This window comes from Argentina silus (genome assembly GCF_951799395.1).
Source record: "Argentina silus genome assembly, chromosome: 10".
Lineage (NCBI taxonomy): Eukaryota > Metazoa > Chordata > Actinopteri > Argentiniformes > Argentinidae > Argentina > Argentina silus.
In genome coordinates this window covers 14,808,593-14,836,591 of record NC_139664.1, presented here as the reverse complement: position 1 = coordinate 14,836,591, position 27,999 = coordinate 14,808,593, and the positions used below count along the sequence as shown (strand labels likewise).

The window sequence follows — 27,999 nt, the reverse complement described above, 5'->3', positions numbered from 1 at the left end:
GATTGGTGCAACGCATGCAACGTCATCATTGAAAATGATGGAGGTGATCCTCATGGTGTGTGGGATGAAGTTGACCATGCTCCAGTTGAAAACCAGTTTATTATTGCTCCAGTTTGTGAGCAAACTTCACATCTGTTACCACTGAACCCAAATAGTCCAACTGTTTAGTTACAACCTGTGCCATTTTGTCTGATGGTATGCTTGGGTGTATGTCCAGCATCCTGAGCTGTTTTGTATTGTGTGTAGTGAACTGTCCAACATACATTACAAACAGCCTCAGGTTTATGAAGTAATTAGTCATGACGTAAACCATATTCATGCAGGGAGCAATATATGCTCAAGGGAGAGACAAGCTCCCACTTCATATACTGTAGTAGCCTCAGTTTTAGTTATTTATTGAAACATGACTTAAATCATGTTTAGGCAGAGTGAGAGAGAATGCATGTTCAAGACAGAGAGCAAGCAAACTCTTTTATATTTGAGATGCCAACATTCAAGACACCAAAGAAATTGTTTGCATCCAAGTTTATTTTGAAATTCCCTACTCCCCCTATACAAGAAAAATGACTTTCCACAAAGGCAGCAGTGAACTGTCAGTGATAGCAAGTATTCTGTTTAGGGCAGGAAAAAAATCATAATCACAGTGTGTATTTTTTTTTTAATTCTTTTACTTTAAATACTTCTACTGCTGTCATCTTTGGCTGGGTTTGGGCGGACAGTTTGCTGTCAAGCCAAATTCCTGGGAAGGAAAGGTTTAAGCCAATAGAGCTGAGCTGTGGCCTTCAACTTTACAGAGCCAATGCAGGAATGTATATTTCTTCAGAACACAAAAAAATAAAATTAAAATAAGAACAAGCTGTCTGTGTTCACAACACAAACAAAATTATCGCCAGGGGAGCAACAGCATTTTCGAATTTCATAAAATTGTATAGACAAAAAATAAATCTACAAAAATGGAACTAGGTAATATTACACAACGGTAAACATGTTTGTCAACCTCTACACAAAACCAAAGTTCTTGGTCTTAATGGCTAATAAGAGTTTCTGTTTTAGAATCTGTTTGGAGGAATAGAGTGGCACGTAGAGGCGCGAGATGCAGGTGTTGGCAGTGGGCAGGTGCTGGTCGTCCGGTGGGCGGATCGTGATGGAGGGCATGGGCTGGAAGCCTTCCTCACTGGCTGGCAAAGATGGACTGGAGGTCCAGAAGTACACCTGTAGAGGGACAGAGGGGGGGGGGGGGGGGGTCACAAATAATAATTAGTCACTCCATTTATAGGTAGAATCATATCAGACAATGGGGTTTGGGTTTTGTTATTGCAAACAAAATTCCTTGTCATGTGCTGGGGACTCCTTGAGATGACAAACTTACCAGATCTTGCCTTTCAGTCATGCTCATCTTCTCGACAATGGACCAGAACCAGCGTTTGAACTGCAACAACTTGTCTGCATTTTCCCCTGTTGTTGAGAATCAGAGTGGGAAAAAAGGAAATGGTTTAGTGTTTCCTTTTTTTTTTTTTTTTTTTTTTATGTTCAATCTCAAGCCCTATTCAAGTCACACAGTCTAAGACATGCATGTACTATGTACTTAACTGTTTGTAGTCCAAAAAACTTTCTAGACTACTTGAGGGAAGTGCATACCGGACTCATCGTTGAAGGAGGTGAAGCTGATGAGCATCTGCACGTTGACCTCTCCACAGCCGTTGACCAGGAGCCTGAAGTCCTCGGCTGTCAGGTCCTCCAGGGAGTTCTTGGGAAGCACGTCCAGCAGCCCCTTCCTCATTGCCTATGAGAGAAAAAACCATGAACCTCACATGCATGTTTAGAATATCTTTTCCTCTGAATAGAAATCAACTATGTAGCTACATTTCGTGCAATATTTGTGACGCATGTTCCTGACAAACAAATACCACATCTATTTCTTCTTCAGCTGTAGTCTCCCTCGTTAACACAAAAAGCAGCAAAATCTCATGAAACACCCGAGTGTGCAGAGTACTTACATGAAGAGGTTGCTCCGCAACCACCAGCATCCTGTGCTCTGCATACTTCCTCACATATTCATACACATTGAGAGGAGTTACAGGCATGTTCACGCCACCAGACAGGAGCTCCACCTGGATGAGCCATAAAGAGAACAGGGTGGAATATAACGGGTTGTCTCAGTCAGAACATTCTCTCATGAATGACAATGTTCGGATCCCATTTCAAAATCTGTCCAATGTTCTCCTCCTTCTGAGCCCTGTTTACCTGTCCAGCCCCTTCCTCTTTGCAAAGGTCAATGGCAAATGCCAGGTCCATGGCAGCGAAGACTGCCTCTGCCTCCCCAGCCTGTGAGTGACGGATCAGCTGCCGCAGGCTCTCGTACATCACCGGGTCAAAGAATGCAAAGTCATGCCAGTTCACCTGCAAATAATAATAATAATAAAAATAAAAATAAATTAAAAAAACACTATTGGGAACCCAGTCCATATACAACTCCATATTGACTGTATCCATACAACAGTCCAAGTCCATAAACCAGTAGAACCCCTTTGTTTGGCCATTCTCTTTCTTACCTTCCTGCCAAGCAGCACCTTGATGACATGTCTGTTCAAGGTGATTGGACAGAGCTCATTCTGCAGCAAGCACAGTCCTAGTATTCTGTGGGGGAAATTAAATAAAACAAATGAATGAAGCGCTCCTCATTTCTTTATTCTACTCCATTCTGAATTCTTGAAGAACTGAGAGTGGTCCTTAGGGTCATCCTGTAGAAATACTAGCCAACAACCCACCTGCCGATGTTGCGGAAGCAGTTGAGCCTGGCCTCTGTGTTCTTGCCAGGCCTTGGGGAGTAGAAGCCTCTCTTTCCGGGCTGATAGAACAGGGGAGCGTTGTCATCCCCATCATCAGGGTCATCCAGCTCCATGTCCACGACACTGCGGGTAGAGCCATGGCGCTTACGGTTCTCCTGCTGCTACAATAGGAGATGATGGGGATGTTAATGCAAGGCAGGACTGAGCCTCCAATCAGTCTCTTTAGGTCACCTATGTATCTATAAAAGGCATCGTATGTTTCTTTCTCATGCACATCTAAAAGGGTATATGTATGAAATACAGAGCTGCAGCGTAGGAAAACTAGAGTTTACCTGTGCTTTCTCAGGGGCTTCCAGGAGACCCAAGTCCAATATGCTGTCAGCACCATTTTCCCTGTGGGGGGGGGGGGGGGGAAAGGGTGTTTTATTCATGATGAAAGTCTAAGTGACAGACAGCAGAACAGAATGGTGTTGTGTTATATAATTAACTCTGGCAAGTGTCTGGGCTTTGTACTTTAACTGTACAATTCTTTAACTGAAATAAAAAATGTAAGACAACAGAATGGTGAATGGGTCACTGTACCTTCCATGTGCAATGAGGAGCTCCATGGCCTCCTCAACCCTGGCCCTGAGAGAGTCCTCACTGGCCAGGAGTAAGAGCAGCTGAGCTGGGGACAGCTCCAGGAGCATCCCTGTGATTTTACTGGCAAAGGCCTGAAAAGAAGACAACACAAATCACATTCTGTGGACTGTCCTGAGCGTCATCAGTCATTCGCTCCCATGACGTGTCATCATCATACAAAACAAGTCAAATGTATGTTTGACTCATAAGCAGGTCGTACCGGCTGCATGGCATGCACGCGTGGGTACAGCCTCTCGCCCAGGGCTTGTCTGTGTGCAGGCAGGGGGTCCGGCTCGTCACTGGGGTTGCCCTCTGAGGCAGGCCTGAAGGGCCGGGTGTCAATGGACAGCTGTCTCCTCGAGTCCCTGACACACAAACGAGGTCTCGTTACCGGCAGGCTCTATATAGTTGAGTGGTAAGATGTTTAACACGACTACAGGACGTCAAGGGTGATCTCACCTGTCTCTGTCTCTACGAGAGCCGGCTCGAAGCCCGCCGCTCCTCCTCTCCCTCTCCCGGTCTCTATTCCTCAGACGCTGCATCAAATCTACACACAGAGAAACATATTAGTGGGAGGTATGTGTGTTCTGTTTGGAAATCCTGTTTGCTGCCCCCCCAGTGTGGTAGGTTTTTTCACCATGTTAAAATGCCATTTGGGTTAATAAATTACACAATAGTGTCTAGTATGTCATACTTGAGTTGTAATCGTGATGACACGTACTGCTGGCCTGCATGCCCTTGCTGACGCTCTGCACACAGTCCAGGTTAGGCAGCTTGTCGTTAGAGAGGAAGGCCAGGGCAATGGCGGTGTAGAAACTGCGGGCCACGCCACTGCCCTCGCCCGGCTCGTCCTTGAAGGTGACCTTGACGCGGTGCACTGCCATGGGCGTGGTGGTGCAGCGGCGGCCAAAGTGGGTGTTGAGCTGCCGCATGGTCTGCTGGATCAGCTGGTCGCGGTCCCGGTCCACCTCCAGGGCCAGGTCACGGGACTGCAGGTTCCGCAGCTTCTCCATCTCCCGGCGGAACTTGGACTCCTTCACTTCAAAGCCACCCAGCTCTGTGAGGATCTGTGGACAAGAAGGGCAGGAGTCAGACCAACAGACAGAGGTGAGAGAGCAGTGAGAATGGGCTTCAGAGTGAAATGTCAGGTAAAGATCCTGAAGTGTGTAAGCACCGATCCAGGCTCTGCTCCCACGTCCTCCATGAAGACCCGGCCAAACAGCTCCAGAGACAGACGCCAGCGGCCCAGCAGCATGTCGTGGGAGATCACCATCCCCATGAAACTACAGTGGGGTCTGTGAGGGGAGAGGGAGGGGGGATTACTTTGGATCCTTTCTCACAATATAATTTAGGAATCGGGGGTAAAGAAGCATTTACTTATAAATGTTTTCTTACTGAAGCAAAGAATGTGAGAAAGTAATTGTTTGATGCATAAAAAACACTTAGAGATGGTATCAGGGCTGCTCTGTACCTAAAGGAAGGGAGAGGCGGTCCATCGCTCTCAGTGAGGCCGATCTCAGCCAGGAGGCTGCTCTTCAGCTGGGCAGCCAGGTCGTGGGGCGAGGGGCCTGGCTTTGGAGCCTCCATCTCCTGATCTGCTATAGGCTGGTCCTCATTGCCCCGCTGATTGGACTCCATGCTCATCACATTCTTCAAGTTGGCAGAGTAGGACATCTTGGTGGGTAGGATCTGCCATTGGGATTCAACACATTTTCTTTGTTGTAGTGAATGGTGCATGGTTATCGAGTGTGTTTCTGATGACAGTAGAATGGAAATGTACCAGAAGAGTGTGTTAGTGGTGTGCAGAGCGCAGTGTACCTGAGAGGATGGTAGAGAGGAGCCCATGTTTACCTCCAGGCAGTTCCGGTCCATGCTCGCCTCGGCAAGACCTTTGCTTGCCATGTATGAGGACGAGTACAAGCCCTGACTAGGGCGTCCAAAAAGATCCTCCTTCCTTGCATTGGGCTGGGAGGTATTACAAAAACATTTTTGTTACAATCTAAAGCTACTAAATGTGTAACGGGTCAACTAACGCTACCCACTTACACATTACTGACTGATATCCTGTAATATGGATTAAAAAACTAAACTATTGTGCTCCAAAGAGGCAGTAGATGTGCCTCTACTTTATAGGTATCTTAGTTGATTCCTAACCTGCAGGAGGTGGGGCTGGTCTGCCAGTGGGATGGCTTCAGCCAGGGGAACCTCAAACGGGTTGGGGGGAATGCAGCCCAGGAAGGTCATGGAGTCAGAGCGGCGGAAGAAGGGATGGTTCTGGCCCGTCTCCGCGGGGACCGGATCATCATCCTTGTCTTGAAGGGTGGAGCCTGATGGGCAAGGGAGAACGGCATTTCACAGTACTGCAAAAGCCAATAGGATGTTGACCTTCATCACATACATACAAACTACTATTTTCACTGGCATCTAATGGCTGAATGAGCAAACAATTTTGAGAAGTGTGACTCAAAAAGGGCCAAATTGCTGAGGTAGTTAGGTGATGCTTTGCCTGTCTATTCTGAACTGTACCTTTGACAGCTGCTCTCTTCTTTTTGCCACGTTTCTGCCTAACTGCCTTTCTTCTGTGTCTGTCTTCAAATGCCAGAAAACCTAACAGTACTTCACAGATCATCATATAGGCCAGTCACGTTAACTTTCAATATCACTTTCAAACCAATGGAAAGTGAAAAAAACCCCTGGATGAAATGACTTCAAGTAGAGAAATTATGCAAAGTCATTGTTTGATTGACTTACTTTGATTGGTGTCCTCGTCATTCTCATGTTCAGAATCTTCATTATCCAAACCCAGTTCTAGAATCTCCCGGTTCCTGTGAATTTGACACAAGAGTTAATAACACTGCATAACAGCCATTCAGTCCTTTTCCAAGCAGCAGAGTGTGAAATGCTTCAACACGAGGGGGGGGGGGGGGCTGTACCTCTTCCTGTCCATCTGAGGGGTGTCCAGGGTGGTCTGTTGGTTCATGGCCTTGATCCAGTAGATGAGAGCTTGGAAGACGTAGGCCACGTGTTTGAGAGAGCACACGTCCAGCACGGGCAGGACGTCAGAGTGCTCGTCGTTGTGAGAGCGCATCAGAGACAGGGCGTAGTTCAGGAAATCTCCACGAGCTGACATCATCCCCTGACGCGCCGTGAGCAGTGTGGCAGCACGCCTAAAAGGCACGCACACACCTCTTTATTAAATTACCACAGACAATGGCAGACTTGAACACGACTGGTTATGTAATCAATTGCCAACTGGACATTGAGGCCTCATTATTTACCTAGACTATTTAAAACATTCTTTTTTTTTTTAAAAGACTGTTTGAAAAAAAAAAAAAAAAAAAAAGAAAAAAGAATGAAGATAATTTACCTGCGTCCCTCCAGGGTGCGGAGGCTGGCCTCCTCGCGGGCGGTCATGCGTTCCCTACGGGCCGAGTGCTGGGAGGCGTGGAGGGGGTGGCTGGGGTGGCCAGGGTCACCTGCCGAGGACAGGGCTGAGCCGTAGCGCAGCTGAGCCTCGGTGGAGTCCATAATGGACACCATCCAGTTCCAGGTGGGGATCAGCTTATCCTCTACAAAATTCTGATTAACACAAACACACAAGGACATTTCAGTTCGACTTCTGTTAGCAGCATAAATGATATTTGGATGAACGTAAATGTTTGTGTGAGAATAAAAAGAGTAATCAATCAATACTGCAGGGTCTAAGCAAAACCTATTATGGTATCTTATTCTTAGTATTTGTTTCAACATATGTCCATTAGTGACAAAGCAGTCTCTTCTGCCTGACAGGCTGTATAGGCTCACCTGCAGGTTGACAGCGTCCTGGTAGGTGAGTTTCACGGCGGCAGGGTACTGGGAGTAAACTAGATGATTGTACTTGGGGATGAGACTCATCAGGTCAGAGATCTGGCGGATGACGATGCTGTATGCCCGGGCCAGGCTGCTGGCGGATGTCAGGTAGCTGCTGGAGTTGCTGGCCTCCAGGGCTGCGGCTGCTGCAGCTGCACTGGAGCTGATGGCACTGCTGCGGCGCAGGTTGGAGGGGTCGATGTAGATCAGCCCTGTGGAACTCGCTGCACAGGAAACACAAGCCCAGCAAACTCATGTCAACAATGAGTGGAGAAAAATCACAGTTTTAAATTATGACATCACACGCCTGTTCTAAAAAGCACTGGAGTCATAAGACATCCTGTTCTTTGTTCTTTCCTCCCAGGGTGAGTCACCCTCTCCTGGCTGTGTGTGGGGTGGGAGGGGTTCTGTATAGTACTCACCAGCGGGGGTGGAGGAGCTGGATGGGGCACTACCCGTGGCTCTCTGGCTGGGGGTGTTGCGTACGGCCCACTGCATGGAGCGCGGTGCCTGGGCAGCACTGTTGGCATGGGAGGAGCTGGTGGTCCTCTCCAGAGGCTCATCCAATAGGAAGGTCTCCTGGTCCACGTCGTCACTCTGGCTGCTGCTGCTGTCTGAGTCACTTGAGTCGTTGGACTGGGAGTCGTCCTCTGAAAAGAAGGCAGGGACACTGCTGGCACCTTCGGGAGGAGAGGAGGGAGTCAAAAGAGAGAAGAGTTGAGTGTGGGCGGCTGCTCCTCTCCTTCTCTCCTCCTCTCTCTCCCCTCCAGGCAGGAGTGCAGGTTAGTGTTCCACACCACCACAAGTCCAAATGGCACAGTTACCGCTCAGCTACACTCAGGGCTCAATTCGCACAACAGTGCTTCTGTTTGACTAATTCAAGCGAGAGCCCTCACATTACATGAGGGCAGTGGTTTCATTACATTTTTTTGTCTTTAATCAACTTTTTTTTTTTTTTTTTTTTTTTTTTTTAATGATCTTAGTTGTGTCTGAGGGAGAGACACAGCAACACTAAAGCTTTCATCTTAGGCTAAAAAGGATACACAGCAGAAAGCAATTAGTAAGAAATGCAAAAAGGAAATCGCCTGGGAAAACACCACACCAGTTAGGACAAGATTAAATCTACTTTGGTTAGTTCATTATTCAGAGTTAAATGAACATCAAAAGATTGTTAGGGTTGAACAGATGAAATGAGTTAATGAGACAAACGACAATGTGAGATGGAGGGATGGAGGGCTATACTGGGAGAGTCCTTAAGATCAACTCTGCGCACTCTGCAGGTTCACTTTTGCCCTTATATATGTATTTATATACAGTATGCATTAAAGTAAAGAGGAGCCCATACCAAAAAAAGGAAATGCCAGGCACACCCTACTTCCTGCAAATGAAATACATTGAGTATTGAGCCACGGACTAGTTTGTCTGCCATGTCATTAGTACTCCAAAAAGCCATGATGTCAACAGTGATTTAAATCAATATGACCTAAAAGAAACTTCAGATAAACCAAATAAAGGGCCTTCACAGTCATTTGCTAATCTGAGTACCGCCAGTCAAGACTGGTGATTATGTGAAGTCTGGAACTGAACATTTAAGTGTGGTGAGGCAAAAGCAATTTCCGTCTTAGCAGACATCTCCAAAAATCTGGAAGGATAGTTAAATGAGTCAATCTTTAGCACTGACCACATTTCCAAAGAGGAAAACCAAGGATTCGTTTCAGCATGACTACTAGTGAATATCTAAAAATATGAAAAGACAATTGTCTAAATACCTGCTTCAGAGCCAGCAGTTGCTGCAGTGACAACACTCCTCCGACCGCTGGCATTGTCCTGGTTGCTATGGTTACTTTCACTGTCACTCTCGGTTTCCGCGGCAGCCAGCAAATCCAACTCCATGTCGCTTCCTGAAGGGGACAGGAGGACATCCACTTCAAATCACAGTTCTGGTTTTAGCCACCTTCAGAGTCAAGAGTTTCACTTTTTTTATGCCAATGGAACAAACCTACGTCAATCAGTTTACAGAAGGACACTGAAAAGTTCCTCATTTATAGTGGTCCAAAGGGAAGATGAACAGAGTCCAGTTCTTACCATCCTCATCGTGTTCGTCATGCTGCCCCTCGGCCTCCGCATTCTCCTCTCCTTGTTCCTCCTGGTCGTCATGGTGATCTTCCTCTCCTGCAACACCCTCGACAACTTCCACCTGTAACAAACAAATATCATCAGACGGATGGAAACCAGTCACGGCAAACACACACCTAAACCACCCACTTGTTTACGCCGTTGAAATGTTACTTTTCTAGTGAGACTCTTCACCTCTTCAACATCTGCAGACACGATGTCGTCCTGCTCCTCGTCTCTTCCACGGGCAGGCTGGGACTGACTGCTGCGGCGAGGCTGCGGGTTCCTGATGATGTAGGACGACGTAGTCTGACTGGAGCTGAAGAAACACGAACAAACACAAACCGTAAGACACTACAAGCCATATCAACGCAACAACAGGGACATTTTCAAAAGGTGTTCAGCTGTCAACAGCAGACTGATGGAACATGGAATTCAAAAAACATCCAAGATTTTAAAAAGTCACAATTTGAATGCAAGGCCATTAGAAAGAAACTGAAACCATTCACCAGGAGTGTGTCTTAAAGCAGAGGGGGTGTAAACGGACTCACTTGCTGGACTGGTCTGGGGAGGGTCTCGGGGGCAGAGGCTCCACAGAGAAGAGCTCCTCGCTGCCCTGCACCGCGTCAATGCTGGTGCTGGCCAGGGTGAAGGGGGCCGTTGGCCGGGCAATGCCCATACGCACGGGCACGATCAGGGACTCAGCCACGTTACACAGCTCCTCTACAGCATAGGGCAGCAGGGCCTGGAACACACGCCGACACTTCCCAATAGGCTGGGGAATGAAGTTACTGGGAAAACAACAACAAGGCCCCCCATCAGTCTTCGCTGCCGTGTTGAGATTCACCTTTGACTTGTCAGTCAACACAAAACAGGACTACGACAGAATTAAGCCTCAAGGTTAAGTTGTGTTTTATCCTTGATGGTTTTAAATGTATGTAAATATCTATATAGGGAACCGCTATATAACAAAAAGAAAAGATCATTCTGAATCAAAGTCCTACTTTTTCTTTTTGGAGGAGGCCATCTCCACGCTGAGGATGACAAACACCCTGGCGACAGAGCGCAGGAACCTCCTGGTGACGTTGATGGCCTCCTCTCTGCGGCCTGGAGTGTACTTGTTCTGTAGTTCCTTCACCAAGGTCCCAAGCAAGGTGTCGATAAACTGAAGAGTGGGAAGAAGAGATTTCATAGACAGTTAGACACTCAGTTTCATAGACACTCAGGCACTACTCTTCACCACCTTAACCCAAATGCATGTTATTAAGTTAAAAGGGGGGAGAAACTGACCCGACTTACTGTAATGTCAGGGGCACACTTGACGATGAGGCAGTGTGTGAAACAGTCCAGGCGGATGGTGCCACTCTGCTGGTTCAGATACACCTGCTCCTCGGGGAGAAGGTGGGCGATCCTGCTGCTAGCACTCAGCCTGGAACAGAACAGCAATCAAGGACGTCAGTAAACCATTAGCACTGTTGGTGGCACACACAGGGGCTTCACACACTACCGGGCCAATCACAACTGGACTGTGTTGGTAATGGCTACGACTTTTTTTCCCCTTCTTTACATTGTCCTTTCAAGCACTGTTACATCAACGATGGTGGATAAGGAAACGGGCCAGCACAGTACAGCTTAGTTTTATAAATGCCCTTTACAATAACCTAGGATGCATGACTACACTAACCGGTACCAAAACTAGCACTCACGGGTCTTTGTTCTCTTGGGAGCCAAACATGATCATGGACTTGAGGGCGTTCCAGTCCTGCAGCACACGCTCCAGAGCCAGCTGAGCGAAGCGGGGAGGCTCCAGGTCATGGTCTGGCATGTCAGAGTCTGAGAGGGAGACAAACACAAACATTAGCCTGGACTTTTATTTACTCTGCTCTATTCAGTTACTCGATCTGGAGTTTTTTTTAGTTATCGTGGTAGATTGCGAGTAAACGTTTACGAAACCAGTGTTAGATTAAACCTCCGCTCACCTTCTGCATTGGCAGCCTTGCGGTTCCTGTCCTCTCTTATGCGTGGCGGTCGGTATTGGCAGTGCTCCACACTCTGCCTAGCAACAGTCTGGACGAGAAACAGTAGGATATGCTCCCCCCTATGGCCAGCCAGAGAGAACGAGAGAAAGCAGCGTGTCACAAAAGCCCCCGAAAAACACAGATGAAGCTTAACAGAACCAATATTTCATGATAAAGAACTACTGTAAATGAACAACAATGCAGCCTGAATGGTGCTTTCACAGACATCACAATAACATCATCCACAAGAGGGTGATTCCTCCACCTGACTAGAGTGTAACAGACAGCCGTCAGTCAGGTAGGTAGGTAGGTAGTGTTGGGGTCTCTGTGTGAACTTGCCTGCTGTTGGGGGTGGTGACCAGGTTGGTGGTGGTGAGCAGTCTGTACAGCAGGTCGAGGCGAGCAGCCTTCTGTCCAGCAATCAGAGTCTTACACTTGCACTTCTCCCAGCAGTCACAGTATGCAGTGGGTGAGGTCCTCTTGAGTCTGGGAAGAACATGACACAATCACAGTTACAGTTAAGGCCAATGCCAACCATGGTATCAGTGTCAAGTATCACATTACAGATGACACTAGCAAATTATGAAATGAACAAACAATTCTCAATTAGGACCTGACCCGGCAATGGACAGTGGAGTACTTACTTGCAGTCGTGTCCCTTGTGGCACACCCTTGCGCACTCAGTACAGCAGCAAAGAGATTCCAACAGACCGCAGGTTCGGCACTCAAAGATATCCTAGAGACACAGGCAGATTTATCAGTTGAGTACATCACCATCGCCTCTGCAGGTGTGACCCATCTTGGTGAATGTAGTGAAAGCCTCCTGAGAGACTCACCTGGTTGATGTGCTCCGCTCCTGTCCAGGTGAAGCTGCAGGTGTCGTTGCAGCAGAGGACGTAGAGAGGAGAGTCGTCCGGGTTGGTCCCAGAGGGACAGATCATTTCCATAAACACAGAGTCTGCATCCTCCTTCTCCACGATGCCAGGGTCACCCACTAAAGCAATGACACAGTGCAAAAATAGGACATGAGGACAACAGTACTCACTGATGATGCTTTATGCTGCATACAAGCTCTTTTACAAGGCAGGGGGCAATGCCAGGTTAGCGCTGCAAGGCAGAAGTGTCAGAACAGGCTATCAAGTATATAAATTCTGGGTAATTTCACCAGCCTTTTCTACCGGGAGGGTGCACAATTACATATCACTCTAATGACTTCAGCTAGATACAAAATGTTCTTAAAATTATGCTTATTTTTCAGCATTCATATCTATTTAAAGAGCTACTGAAACGTCTACCATTTCAAAGCAAAGACTCAAGGGCTGAGTGAGTGAGTGACCTACCCTTGGCCATTTTCTGAGCAGCCTCCAGAACAGTAATGGCAGCCGGGTACGCTCTCCCGCTGACTGCCAGCATGAATGGGGTCATTCCACGGGCATCCCTGTCAGACAACACACATTTTAGAATCATACAGAAAGCGGGGAAAAAAACATCCCATGGCAATCTGGCATACAAGAGAAAACATCATGACCGTGGGGAGCAATGTTTATTTTGTTCATGACGCCATCGCGTCATGGGTTCTGTTTAAAATGAGGAAGCTTACTTAGCGGAGAGCAGCTCCCGGAGATGTGGCCTCAGAACCACGCTGTCGCACATCAGCTTGAGGATCAGGTGGGCGTTAGCCTTCCGGTCTTTAGACTCCACCACAGACGGCTCAGAGGAGGGGCCTAGACAGGGTAGAGATAGAATTCCTCAGTTGAGGCCATCGGGTAATGTATACACGCAGTAATCCACATCTTCCTTCACAGCTATAATTGTATGATGGTGGTGATGGGTGATGGAAAAGAGCTCTGAGTTTTTCCTAACCACGCGAGTGACCTAACTAGGAAATGCCTTGGGGGCCCTAGTGATGAGGTAGCCATGACTGACCTGGGATGGTGGAGGTACTGGGTCCCTGACTGGTCCCAGTGGAGGCCGTGGTGAGTGAACCCACAGCAGGGGCCAAGATGAAATCAATATCACCATCTGACAGAGGGAGAAATTGTTGACATATAAATCTGCATTACCTAATGTGGAAAAAATGTTTCCCTTGCAGGCAGGATGGCATTGATTGAATAACACCACAGCTGTGGTCCACTAGTTAGTGCTCCACTAACACTAATTGAGTACATTATCAGTGTTTGGTCCTGGACCGAGCCGTGAAGCTCCGTATGAGCTGCTACACTGACCTGGATCCATAGGTGGGGGGTCGGGCACCCAGCTGGGTGGGGCAATGGGTGGAGACACAGGGTCTTGGTGGTCGCTGGAGGAGGGGCCAGACTCATGGCGGCCGAGCCCGGCTGCTCTCAGAGAGCGCCTCATCATCTCTCTCAGCCGCAGGCTGCAGGAAGGAACACACGTGGGAAGGATTAGGGTAAGTACAAGGCTACAATAGACTTGACATCATAGAAATCCTGGCTTTGGAAACAGATTTTCCAAAGATTTTCTAAAAATGAGTTTAACTGGGATCCAATCCAATAGTTTACCCTCTGCTGCTGGAAGATCCGGTCCTGTTCCCAGAGCTATTGCTGGAGACCACGGAGATGGCATTGGCAATGGCCTCCACGGCAGACAGTCTCTCTGCAAAGGTATTCCTCTCTGACCGTTCAGCTTCTGGAAAACACCAGCCCAACAGTTACCATACGGAAGAGACAGGATGTTGATGAACAAACAGAAACCAAGCAGGAAAAAGGAGAGTAACAAGCCTCTGGGGACAAACATGAGGGGGCTTTACACACCAAACCATACTGTAACCGCACCGATATGTTCTATTCACATTGTCCTCCACAGCACTGTTTCAGCAACTTTGGTGGATGCATGACCAGGCCAGCTCAGTACAGGCCAGCTCGGCTTTATAGTGCGATTAGGGTAATGGGGTGTGGTTTACCTTCCTCCTCCTTGGTCTCCTTGTTGCTGACGGGGAAGCAGACGGAGACGCAGGCGTGGAGGATGTTGCGGTTGCCGTCACAGCGGTGGCCCAGGAGGGCGTTGAGGGCATGGGGGCTCTGCTCCAGAAGCACAGCCTGCTCCAGGTTCACCAGGTACTGCCTGCACGCCTCAAAGTCACAGCGCAGCACATGCTGCATCAGGGTCTGCTTCTGCAACACAGAGAGACAATGCAAATCATGAACACGCTGAAAATGGGCAGCAAATAGGCAACACTAAGTGACACTTAGTTATGTAGAATCTCCATATCAAAAGTAGCTTACCTCAACAGCCATGATGATAATAGCAGCTTTCTTTTTGATGGTGGAGTTAGTGGGGAGGTTGGCCAGGGAATGCACCCCCATGCCAAGGCTGGCAATGGGTGGCAGATCCAGCCAATCGGGGTCTCGTATTCCACCCATACAGTCTTTGGCCATGGGGTAAATGGTGCCATTTCCATCCCTAAGTATAACAGGAGACTCCTGGAAGACAGACAAAAATAAAGAGAAACTATTAACATGTGTTCCATTCCTGTACAATACATGAAAGTAGGCCTATGATTCTACTACAGGGGGGTGCACTGAAGAGCAGAGGGGGTGCTCACCTGTCCCGCGGTGAAGATTGCCACATTACGCTCGCTCTGTCCCAGGAAAGCTAGGTTACTGGTAGGGAAGTTATTCTCCTGCTCTGCTTTGCCTGTGGCCAGGTCAAAGATACAGTACCTCACCCAGTTCCCTGTCTTGAGCACTGCGTGGACTCCTGAAAAGATGGGTTAAAAAAAGGCAGGAGGTGATAAACGCACTTATTCAAAAACGAATTGAACAGTACTGACATTTCAGTGTGCCGAGGTCTCACCTTTGGAGTCAACATTCACAGCCAAGATTTCAGCCTTCTCTGGGATGCAGAGTTTTTTAGGTGTGCGCTGAAAGCAATCAGGAACTTTGGGAGTTCCGCCAGTTTTTACCACCTATAAAAGGAGGAGGAGAGGGAATGAACATCAGAATCAACACACTGGTCGCTATAACTAATGAATGTAAAAGAAGAGCCCTACTGTCATTAAGGAATTAATTGAACTACAGCTTCCAGACCTAGTTTAAGCCGTACCCTAGACAAAAACGCATTTTCAATGGAGAAACTCCAGTGAAAGTGTGATTTAGTCCGGGCTAGGCTCAAACTGTCTCAGAAACCAGCCCTATAAGTTTTAGACAGTTTATGCATTGATGTGAGCGCCGGTCTTGGCCTACCTGTAACTCGTCTATTCTGAGGAGCCTACAGTCCTGCAGCAGTGAGGACGGATCAGAGTCAGTGGGAGCAGCTGCACTCTGGCTGCTGCTCACGCTGCTCGATGTTCCTGGAAATTTCACAGCAACATATGCACCATCGACTTTTAGCACCTTGAGTTAAAAGAGAGAACAGTTCAGGAGAAAGACACCAAACATTTCAACCACAATAGTAGTTCACAAAACTATGCAAGTCTCCCCTCCTTCGCTTGGAGAGTCCCCTCCAGCTGCGGCCGCACCTACCTTTCCCACTGGGACATTTTTAACATCCTCCACGAACACAACCTCCCGGAGAGGCCATTGCTCTTCGTTGACTTTCTCTTCTTCTTTGGGAGCTGGGGTAGAGCGCCTTCGTTCTGTTACACAGCACACATGTTAGGTCGAGGCTATTCACACATGGCACACATTCATTATTGGATAAGTCTATAGCAGCTAGGGCTGTCCAATAAAATCGATACAGCTGATAATCGCAATATCATTTTTCACAATACTGTATCAATAATCCAGGCCTAGCATTGACCTGTTCTACTTGTTTTTTTTTGTTGGGGGGGGTGTGATAGCTCAGAGGGGTGGACAGTAGCGGAGTGCCCAAACATTCCCAGGGAGCACTCTTTTGCATCTAAAACTGTATCATTTAATCATGCCGCACATGCCCACATTGGCCTACAGGGATGTAGCGCTCTAGGTAACATAAATTGAAAAACACAATTGAGCTGTGTAATCACCTTTTGTGTTTTTCAATTTATGTTATCTAGAGCGCTACCTCTGTGCGGCATGATTAAATGATAGTTTTTCCTAAGTTATATCAATAATGTATGGTATACAGGTACACACTGTACAGACTACAAAGGTGGTATACACAATGCAGTAGGTTCAATGTTCAGTGGTATTAAAAAAAACATACTGCAACACCATCTGTTTCAAAGGCAAACAAGTCATAAAAATTGAGAGAGGAAGTCAGTAGACAGTACATACTGTAGGGCAGTGAAGCACTGCTTGCGATGGAGGAAGTATCACTGCAGGTGGAGGCAGGGGAGGGAGGGGGGCCCATCTCAGTCTTCACCAGCTCCGGCTTGCTCTCCGTCCTAGAGGAAAGGGCATGCAGGTCATAAGTAACTCTCTAAAAACAGACTTGGTGAGGTTACTGAGGGGAAGGTTAGAAGGAGTTTCAGCAGTATAGTCCCCCTGAGACTTAGAAACTGTTTTACAAAAGAGACCAAGCCAAAATGGCAGAACTCACAGTGAAGAGACAAACCAACAACCAACATTGCACAATATCTTCTTGCTAATCTAGGTGGACTCACTTGATTTCCAGGGTCTTGGTGGTTTTCTCCAGGCTCTTCAGGCTCTCTGGCGATCGCAGCTGGAACCGGCAACTGTCATTCATGTTCCAGACGGACTCCAGGAGGACGCCCACCTTGGGGATCCCAGCGTTGACAGAAAAGGCCACTGCACCAGCATGGTAGAGGGGGTTATTCCTCAGGCACACCTGCAGAAGGTAAAACAACTTGTTAGTACATGTTACAACTTGTTAAACAACAAAAATTAGTACAAAGTTGCTTTTGGCATCTTGGACAGGGTTTCTTCTCACCTGAGTTCCCACGGTGATATTGGGTATAGAGGAGATGCCTGCACTGGACTTTGGCTTCTTGTTCTTGGCTCTAGCCTTTTCAAGCATCTTTTTCCGTTGACTAAAAGGCACAACACCCCTATGGGAAAAAAAAACACAAACACTAAAATGAACACTAAAATAAAACAACCACTAGGGCCACCAAAGATATCCTAACCCTCTAGTATGCATCTCTCTAGGCCTGAGGTCTAAATTTAGGATTGGACACTGGAGTAGAGTGAGTGAGAGTGATGGCCTCTGCTGTGCTGAGCCACTGCCTGAGAGGAGTTACTCACCACCAGTACAGGCTGCTCTCCAGCTGGACGCAGGTGTAGAGAGCACAGCAGTGCAGAGACACAATGCGCTCCCCCTGCAGCTCAGGGTAGGTCTGGGCACTGTGCTCCAGCTTGGAGGCCACTGTGCTCAGAGTGTCATCCACCCATGTTGCCACCTTGTTGGTCTCGGTGGCCACTGTGGCTCTGATGCTATTGGCTGACAGGTGGGTGACCTTCTCATTGGTCAGGCCCAGGAAGGACACCCGGGGGTGATGAATAGAAGGGTTCTGAAGAGAGGAGGGGGGAGGGGGGGGCTTAGTGTTGCTCTACTACAAAGCCCCCAAACAAGTCACTCAATCTCAAATATATAAATTTGCTTTCTCAAGGCTGCTTGTTTATGCAGTAATGTTCTGTGCTGTTGTCATTTACCTGTGCGCTTCTGTAGGGCTCTGGTTCGCTCCACTTCCACTGGTAGAGTTCTCCTTTAGAGCTGACGGCCACCAGCTCTGAGAACAAGGCCCCGATGCTCACAAACTTCACACCATCCTGGAGGAAAGACAAGAGGACAAACTGTGCTGATCTCTATAAACTCAGGAAAACTTTGAAGGTAGAAACTATTAAATATTTGTCTGGTTAATCAAAAAAAACAAATGCATCCATATTTGGTGAACTTGACTTTCAAGACGAACTTTATCCACATCTGAGTGTGTGAACAATAACATATAAAAACCATGAGTGGATGACAGCCCACCTTATCAGGCCACCACTGGAGCTCTTCTCCCAGTGAGACGGGGCTCTGGACTGGGATGCTCTTCTTGTCCAGGCTGGGCTCTCCCTCTCGACTGGTGGAGCCACGCTCGGTGTCGAACGAGGCCCCATCCAGCCACCTCCGCTCACGCAACCTCAACACAGACTCGCGCTCACGCAACAGCTCTGAGTCGCGCTCTAAGGGAAGAAGGAGAACTGGTATGCAATGGGGTCACACCAGTGGGATAAAAGTAAGCCACTCTCTGGGAAAGACCCGTCACAAATTAAAAGAATTTCATCTGTAAATTAAAAATTGCAGCATAAGGTGAATTACTAAGTTATACTGGTGTCTGTCTGCACGCTCACATGTTAAAACGTGAGGTTAAAGGACAGGACAGAGAATAGAGACACATGCAGACTAAGGGTGGGGGAGAGGTTTTCAACTGAGGCTGCAGTAGAGGGTCCCTGTTAGACAACGGGGCCTAGCGGGCCTTTCTCAGAGGGCTCACTGCAGGTACTATGGTCATGCAGCACATGTTAACACACAGACACACACACACACTATCCCAGTGGGCACCTATGCCCACGACGCTAGAGGAAAGCTCTTACCAAACAAAGCTCTAAGGCACATGAAGAGGTGACATGGAACATTAGTTTGGTTCTTTCGACCACTGAGACTAGGAAAATCATGACGGAACAACCATGCCACCGCTTAGAAAAAGAAAACATGATCTGAATCCTGAAGGTAAGAACTGCCCCATTGTAGCTCTGACAAGTCATGGCGGGCGTGGCGGGGTGGTGAGTTACCTCGCGAAGACCCCAGCCTGGACAGAGAGGACCGCCGGAAGGAGGGGTAGCCAAAGTAGCTGATGTCCTCAGAGAACATGGCGTCGGCATCAATGATGACACTGGGGTGAGCCGAGTGGATGTCTGCATCCAGCAGGGACATCAAATCTTCTAGAGGTTCACAGACAAAAGAAAATATCCATGTTTATCAAACTATCACTACTTTCACATATCAGGCAACATATTCACATAAATGGCTGCTGCATAAAATATAATAACTCCATTACAGACAGTTTCCACAAAATCTTCAACCAAACTTATAATAGGATATAATATGAATTATATGATCTCTGCTTTGCAGTCAGACGAACCTCCAGGTAAGTAGGACTCGCTGGCTGTGTCATCTCCATCATCGCCGTCCTCGTCATCTCTGCTCAGTAGATTGTTGACAGCCAGGTTGACGTCCAGGTTGGTGCGCTGCAGCTCCCGGATGATGACACTCCTGGACTTGCCCTGCAGAACCACCTGGGCCTGGTGAAGAGTCCACATCAGCATCAGTAACCAACGTCCCAACCATGTTGTGACTGGGTCCATGGATTAGATATAATTTAAAGACAAGATGGTTCAGGTACAAGTCTGTTGAGTCACGTTACTTACTTATTTTGGTTTTTATTGTCTTCTCAATGCAAACAGACATTTTCATAAAACAACATAAAAAAACGAAAAAGAATGCCTTCACTTGTGTCATTAGAATAGGAGCTTGTTTCAGGGGGGCTGGTGTAGTGAGGTGTGATAAGAGGTTGATGAATGTGTGGTTGTGGGTGTACCTGAGAGATGAGCTCCTCAGGGATGACAGAGGCTGGGATGACAGGCTGTGGCTGGCTGCCCAGGAGCCCGGAGCCCCGGTCCCTCCCTGTGCGGATCACTCTGGTCTGTCTGCGAGAATCTCGGGCAGCTGTCGAGGACCTCCCAGAGGAGCCCCCTCCTCCTCCTCCTCCACTTCCTCCTCCACTGCCGCCACCCCCTCCTCCTCCTCCTCCTCCTCCGCCTCCTCCTCCCCCAGCACCACCTCCACCACTGCTGCCTCCTCCTCCTCCTCCTCCGCTTCCACCATTCACCCCGGAGCTCCAGCGACTCCTGTTATTATAGCACAAGGCCATGGTCAGAGGGGAGCCACATGGGAGAAACTCAACACACAGCCCAACACTGGGAATTAGCTGTGACAGTTGGCTGGTTTTGTAACCATGTAATTAAGCAGCAATAGTTTGGTTGGTAGCACATTTCTGTTGCTTGAAATGTATTTGTCCACATTAGACCAAATTATAATAAAATGTACTGATAATCAGTGGTGTTCAGATCACAGCGAATTTCAAACGTCAAGGCTGTTATTTTTATGCCTTTGGCCTCCCACAGTTGGTGCTTGGGTTTGAAGGTCCCAACTTACAGGACAACTCTGTGGTATTAGGCCTATATCTGTGCCATGCCACTTCAGAATCCAACCCATTTTATATGGGCCAGCATTTCTGGTAAATGCCTTCTCCTGCAGTCACCAGTGTCTAGTGGGTGGCACTAGTGGAGAGCCACACAAAGCTGCAAACTTTACCTGAAGTCTATGTTTCTGATGGCCCTGCCAAAACTTACCCAAGGGTGTTGCCTGCCAGTCTGCCCAGTGTGTCAGAACCAGACAGGAACCAGGGCGGATCACTAGTCCTGCCTGGCCTGGAGGTCCTTCCTGTCCCTGAACCACTGCTCAACTTTGAACTGGAAACAAAAGATGGGAGATCAGTTACAAACCTATAGTCCCACATGGGACCCAAAGAAAGACAACCTGGATACCCCAGGTATTTTATTTTAAATCAAAGATCAGAAACAGGGGAAATGGTGGAGACTAGCATGGCAACACCCTTCGGAATCAGAATTGGCTGCAACTCGTTCCTCCTTCAAGACTTTTTCCTTTTTATAAGGTTCTTGGGGTTTTAGGGCTGCGATTGCTCTCTCCTACTTTAAGATAATTTGACATGATGGGAGGGCACTGTAATAACTACGGTGCATACTCTGAACACATTGTGATACTTTGCTGCCGAGTGAAATTTGTATTGTGTCAATTCCATCACATACATGCCAGCAAAATACACACAGTCTAAGACTGACATGAATAATTGAAGGTTTAACAGTGTTGTCCTGTCTGGGATTCAAACCCATGCTTCATTTGGACGTAGTGTAGCGTCTCAAAATCTAGTGTGAGCTGCTTCCCAACAAAAATGCTGATAGCCAAAAATGTTACCATGAAGGCACTCAGAAAATAAGAAGCAAGTAAGAAAAGTGGTTTAAATAATTTAACAATTCAGAGTAAAGTAGCAGCATAGGAGATTTCCCAAAGTGAAGCAGAGATTTGTTTTTAGTTTGTTTGTCATTTATAACAAAAGTCTACTTGAATAAAAAGATTAAACAAGTGTAAATAGACAAATAGATAGTAGTATTCATAGTGGATGCTTTGTTCAGTCAGCTGTCAAACTTGCTGATTGAAAATCTGCAATCCTTATTTCCACAGGCTTTCCAACAACCCACAATGCTGCTGACTGCAAAGCAATTACCATCTGAAACCATCTCATTTTCTTTTGAAAGTTCAGCATATTTCATCGTGCCAGGCAACAAAACATGTGCTCTGCAGAAAAGCTTAAACCAGTCACACTATTCCACCAGTCTTTTTCAGGCCGATTCACATGCATGCTTAGCAACTAGAGGGCCTAGAAAACCTCTTAAATCACTGTTGGATGCTGCTCTGCTGGCAAGACGTATAGGGTATCAATGAAACACGCACAAATACATGCTCGCAGCCAACACAAACCCTAGCAACAGCTAAAAAGGCATTCTTCCTCATAGAAAATGAAACCCAGCAGAGAAACGTGCAGATTCATCAATGCAATTGGCTTTTAGAAGCTTACATTTTCTGGATACTCTATGATACCATTGCAAGCTTTGTTGGTCTAGCTATTGTTTTTGTTTGGGACAGCAAATGGCAGCAGCAAATAGCCTACCAATTATTATCTTTGAAAACAAAATGTTTACAATGCAACTTCTAAAATAGCTTTCAAAAATATGGACTGGGTAGTAACACCATAATTACTCTAGTAAAATTGTATTAACATACAAACTGCTGAACTCCATTACTATGTAATCGCAAAGCAACTATATTGTGCTGACAAACAACATGTTTATAATGTTGTTACTAGAGTAATTTCATAGTTAATACATGGGTATAGGGACGAATAATGCAAAGTGTAGCCTAACCAGTGTCTGTGTAACAATGTTGTTCAATTCAAAACCCTCAGACAGAGCGAAAACATTTCAGGGCATAATAGAATTCAAGTCACAGGATGGAAGCACCAGTGGGTGCTTATTGTTATTGTCATCCCCAAAAGCATCACATTTATGTGCTCTCCTAACACTAAACTATTTTCCCCAAAACTCTTGGGTAAAGAGTCTTACCCATCATTGCCATCTGGTTTGCTCAGCTCCAGCCGATCAGGTTGGACTGCAAAGCTGATCCTGCACACACGTCCATCCTGAAAGGCAACAAATCACTTCATGTCTCTCGCTGATACGTTTTATATATTTATAGAGAAAAGACAATGTTCCTTATGTATAATTTTCCAGTGTATCTAATGAACACAAATAGACCTTTAAGAGTATAATTAGGCTAATCAATCAAACTAGCTTTCAATCTTCTTTATCTCAGAGTAAAACATTTTGGAATAGTGCTGGTAACACTGTCATTGATTAATCATGTAAAAGTCCTTCAATGTTACCTCAAGGAGAAAGCCAGCATGGTTTGGTCCGACCACACATTGTTTTAAGGTGGCCTGTTCCAACAGATTGAGGTGTGGATGACTGCATTGGAGAGATAGTAGAAAAGACCAGACATTGGATCAGATTTAGCTACAGTTATGTGATGGCAGAGTACAGTCAGTAAAATAGTTGGTCACGAAAATCTAATAATTCATAGCACCAAGCTGTCTTACCTGTTATAATTGTATTTGTTGAGTTTCTCTGAGACTTCGCGGAGCCTATTGTGAAGAGAGAAAAGGTTGATATAAATAAGATGATTGACATTCATTCATGCGGCATTCATTATCCCTCTAATTGTCATGTGAAGTACAGTACCGTTGTATTTTACACACTTTCATAACTATGAACCATGTCCATCTATTTTCCAAGTAGACAGTGGAAAACTCCATCTGTTTCTATATGGTATTCACAAGTACAATTAGAATCTCAAGTGCATAGAAGCTGACTACATAAAAAATTTGCTAAAATACCTGCTAAATTAGTTCTCAAAATGACAGTAATAGTTCGGCCTAAAGCAGCCCCAAGGCCTTGCGACTGTTTTCTTCACTCATGCAGAGGACAGGTCAGGCCCCTGGTCACAGGGAACAGGGCCTGATCGAATTGGGACAGTAGGTGACCTTGAAGTGGAGCAGAGGGATTATTTAGTCCAACTCCACACCCATAACTTTGCCACCTCTCGACAGACTAGCCTATACAGGCAACCAATGGTAGTAACCAATGGACATTGTACAATTGGCAACTGTGTATACTGAAGGTATCGATCAATTTCAGGGATCCTGTGAAACAGCCCCTCCTGCCTCGTACCCCAGAAGGACCACAACTGTGTCAGGCCCGGCCAGTTTATTGAAACACTCAACCACCAATACTGAGTAGAATGAATGAACTTCTGTGGTCCGTACTTCAACTCTTCCTCCATGCATCGATGCTAGGGCTCTGAGACTCCGGTTCACTACAGGTATTCTGCAAACACAGCAATAGGCCTAGACCAGCCAAATACACCATAGATAGTGGACACTGACACGTGCCATCAATCAAAGCGAGGTAGACATGCAAAACAGTGTTGACAGTGTCTAAACTGAAGGCTATGAGAAAGAAAAAAAACTGGTGATCAAAATCTTTTTCTTTCTTTCTTTTTTTTTTAAAACTCTATCCATTCTAAATTAGAAATGCAGACACCACTTTTTAATAGCCAATACCGATTCCGAGTACTGAACCTTAAGTTTCGGCCGACACAGAGTGCCTTTTGTTATTTTAAACTGTATACCAGCTCTGTGTGTGGATGTGCTATGCTTGGGATCATTCTTGTCCACCTAAAAACAGTAAACACCATGCTCATCCAAACACTAACCTATTGATTAAAGACCCCATTTCCTAACTTTCCATAAGAAGAAACACGTGGAACTTAATTCCAGACAGCAGACATGGTTGTTATTGTTATCACCACACTCGCGTGTTGTGTCAGCTGCACAGCCGTCAGTCGACGATGCACCTGTTTGGCAACAGTTCGTGTCATGGCATCTGATCAGTAAATAGCATTCCCTATCTCAAATTCCTGATCCGTTCTAAATCCAATATCTGCCCAATCCCGATGCTCTGTATCGGATTGGTGCATCCATTAAGAGTTCCATCAATAGCCAGAAGCAGACTACAACTGAAGTTAGGCCATTTCATGAAAATGAATTCCCACTATTGGGTACAACATGGTTTTCAACAATTACACGACAGCCAAGATTAACTAACTGCTAGGTAGAAGGAAAATACAGCCTATTAGGCTAACCCCCTCATAATGCATCATTGAAACTGTATCTCATTATACCGAAGACAATCCCTCTCATGTCATATACAATCAAGCAAATTCAAGTGTCATGGACCGAACACCCCACAGGAGGAATGTTCAGACGGCCCAGGGAGGAATCATCCACATACTGAGAGGAGAGATGATACTAATCTAAATCATTATCCAAATATAGCAAAGCGATACTGCACACATCATTAAATCAGCCTCAGAAAGTGTACAATGCATCAATGCAAATACGCTAGCTGAAAGGGAATAAGCTGAGCACAAATCGCAGACTTGAGCATTCCTAAGGACATTTCCCGTCAAGCAAGCAGTGGACAAGCTGATGACTCAAAAGCTTGGTCAGTTGTACACTGACAGTTACCTGTCAGATAAACAATACATGAGCTAGCAGCAGTGCTTGATATGAAACACACCATAGCCACTACCAATCATAAACCACAGAGCAGATCTCTGTTTTGTGTGCAAGAAATGTGATTGCATATGCTCAACATAATGTCCTGACCATGACAAATCTTCCCATGGGGTCAGAGCAGAAGTGTCATAAGCCTGGTCAGGGAAAGCATTGAGAAGTGGCATGTTATGGAGTCATTCCAGACAAGCTCTTCTTGAGCAAATTCAATTGTTATGTCAGACAAAATAACTTCACAACTAGCCTTCAGGTTCCCTCCTTGAGAAGGGAAAAAAACTATTTATGGGGGGCTTCAGCACATGTTGACCATAGCACATGTGAATGCATCCCTGGGCTTAAAAAATCTATTACTAATTTGCGGAATGATTCATTCCAAACCAATTAGTTTGGTTGCAATCACTTGTATATATACACACACACACACACACATCTCAGATTTACATATTGTACCTTTTTAGACAATCATTTTAAGCCCACGTTGGTGGTCAATGGTACATCACATACCCTGGTTAATCACAGTAAGATTCCAGAGCTTCACCTAAACCCTAAATAGTATGTCAAGGTCATTCATAATATACTTTCCAACTTCACAACCTGTCTTAAAGTAGAACAGGCCATTAATCAGTTCAATCTCAATGGATGATATAAATAGGTTTACTATAAATCACCTACAGAGCCAAAATGCAGGTCACAATACTCAGAGCATAGACAAGGCACTGAACTGCACTAGACTCTACTAACATATCGGCACAAGCGTGGCTAGCTAGCTATTTTGCTATTATGACTAATGTTAGCTACATAGCTTAGCCACTTAGCAAGCAAGCTAGCTAGCTGGCACACTTCTCTATCGTCTCGTTCAGCCCGCTAAGTGTCTCTAGATAATCGATCATAAGATACCCAACAAAACCAGCGTGAGCTGTACAATATCTCAAAATGTCAACCTTAATCCAAACAATGTCTTATCATAACAACACTGGCTATAATAGCTTATGTTCCCTCTCTTTTCCCCCCCATCCCCCAACCCGCATTGTCCGTCTCAACTTTGACTATCGGCCAATCATTCCAGAGAGCGAGTGAAACAGCTCGCTAGCCTGTTCCTACCAGCTAGCATATAACGATGATGGCAAGCTAACGTTGGCTGGCTAGCTAGCTATGCTACGTTGGAGAGGCTTGTTCGAGATGCTTGGGCCTTGCTTCAAATTCGGGAAAGTTGTCGAATATTGCTCGATTGAAATTCACATGACAGTTTGAACATCGCTGCAAAACAAACAGATAATCGTCATGTACCACACCCTACATATAAATATTGATTTAAACCCCTCTTTTCCCCGCCCGCAACAAATACCTGTCATTGAGCTGGTCCTCGGTCCCGGGCAACGGGTGAACCACGAAGTGTATAGATGTCATGGGTTCAATCCAAAATCACACACGAATGTGTGAGGTGTGTGGGAATTGTTATTTTATCGATAACTGTCTATATGAGGATTCATAGAAATCTTTTATGACGAAAAATCCCGAGCTTAGATCCACAGCCTCCTCACCCACACGCCGCCATCTTAACTCTACCAAGCTTCTTCGTTCTGTGTGTTGATTAGCACACATGCAACCTCGATGCTGGTTGGACCTTGAACAGAAACAGGAAAATATGTTAAATCGAACGGGATTGGCTTCGAGAAGAAAGGCAATGAAATGAAACACACTGACATGTGCTATGATAATATAAACCATACTGCATTGTGATTAAGTGTATAGAAATTAGGCTACATGTATGGTCTTGTTAGTTTGATTTAAATCGTACACACGTGGTTTTTGGCAGTTTTGACAGTTTCAGTCAAATAAGAAGACGTTTCTGAGAACCTAATTGTTTTGTTTTTTGCCATGGGCTTGTTCTGTTCTGTAGGTACGGTACGCGGATAGATGTCATGGATGAGTACAGACACTGGAAACTGAACCACCCATTTTACTTCTCCATACAGGAGGGCGCCAAGCGTCTGTCTTGAACGATTACTGTAATGCCTCCAAATGCGAGATAAGGATGCATTAAAGAACGCTGCCGACAAATCCAAGGCTGTTTGAGATACAAATAATCCATAAATCCATAATAGGTTTGTGGTTCTGTGGGGATGTAGAAAACAATGATCAGACAATAAACTGGTTAAATAGAGCAAACACAATACTGCACTCGTTTTCCTCTCTACAAAGGTATTCGTTTTTTAATAAATACAAATGCTGTATCATTGTGACCAATGTGATGAGATCATCATCAGCATCATTACCGGCTGAACTACACAGAGATGATACAGAAAGAGCCCAAAGGTCTGTGGGTGAGATCACTGATGGATGACATGCGCTGCTGTAGCTCCCTCTGCTGGTAGAGTTCTGCACAGTCAAGAGAAAAGAGTCCAACTCATATGGTGGATAACTCCAAATGGATAGGCTTCTCCTATATCTCTGTGATAAAGCCTAGCACTAGATGGTAGCTGTCCTGAGGTCTAGTCCAGTTTCCATTATTGACTGGTAAGTCTGTGTATACTCTACGTACCTACAGTAGCGGACTGGCCATCTGGAGCACCGGTGGGCCGGTCGATCTGTGGGGCGTGGGGCCGGTGAGCGACGCGATTTGTGGGCTGCCACGTTTTAATTTTTTTTTATTTTACATCCATGTGGTTCCACTCACAGAAGAATTCAAATTCAAATTCCTGTTTAATTTTCCCAAGGTCTCCATGCAATATGCCACATAGGCCTAGTCTACTTGTTCCCCGAATCTGCCTGTTCATTGTAAGGTCAATGCACTACCCCACACCTTTGACCTCCAGCCACAATCTAAGACGCTTTTATGATACTGCAAATTCAGTTAGTAGATATTTTCAGGATGTGATTTGAATTTAGT

The 27,999-nt window shown here is 46.1% G+C and overlaps 1 protein-coding gene across 4 annotated transcripts; it reads right to left on the bottom strand.

The window, feature by feature from the left end:
- Positions 1-510: 510 nt before the first annotated feature.
- Positions 511-26,664, bottom strand: ubr5 (ubiquitin protein ligase E3 component n-recognin 5). 4 transcript variants are annotated; one of them, XM_083679028.1, is made up of 57 exons: positions 26,455-26,664; positions 23,073-23,117; positions 22,860-22,941; positions 22,540-22,616; positions 20,692-20,811; positions 19,878-20,187; positions 19,422-19,581; positions 19,072-19,221; positions 18,269-18,480; positions 17,947-18,063; positions 17,539-17,804; positions 17,225-17,342; positions 16,938-17,122; positions 16,609-16,718; positions 15,877-15,989; positions 15,598-15,747; positions 15,209-15,320; positions 14,958-15,112; positions 14,638-14,835; positions 14,316-14,526; positions 13,915-14,041; positions 13,618-13,769; positions 13,319-13,414; positions 12,993-13,116; positions 12,733-12,830; positions 12,229-12,386; positions 12,037-12,128; positions 11,732-11,878; positions 11,354-11,472; positions 11,081-11,207; positions 10,674-10,803; positions 10,379-10,539; positions 9,926-10,165; positions 9,570-9,693; positions 9,345-9,456; positions 9,029-9,160; positions 7,682-7,939; positions 7,215-7,483; positions 6,778-6,989; positions 6,344-6,577; positions 6,162-6,235; positions 5,565-5,737; positions 5,229-5,375; positions 4,882-5,099; positions 4,585-4,705; positions 4,105-4,477; positions 3,870-3,957; positions 3,631-3,775; positions 3,372-3,502; positions 3,122-3,182; positions 2,769-2,950; positions 2,553-2,637; positions 2,245-2,400; positions 1,998-2,111; positions 1,639-1,783; positions 1,370-1,455; positions 511-1,212 (listed from the first exon to the last, which is right to left on the bottom strand). In XM_083679028.1, exons 1-57 carry the CDS (start codon positions 26,514-26,516, stop codon positions 1,000-1,002), a joined length of 8,577 nt encoding a protein of 2,858 aa, XP_083535154.1. In that variant the 5' UTR covers positions 26,517-26,664; the 3' UTR covers positions 511-999. The 4 variants fall into 4 exon arrangements, with proteins under 4 accessions (XP_083535154.1, XP_083535155.1, XP_083535156.1 ...); XM_083679029.1 differs by having other exon boundaries at positions 4,132-4,477; XM_083679030.1 differs by having other exon boundaries at positions 2,769-2,947; positions 4,132-4,477.
- Between the last annotated feature and the right edge of the window lie 1,335 nt (positions 26,665-27,999).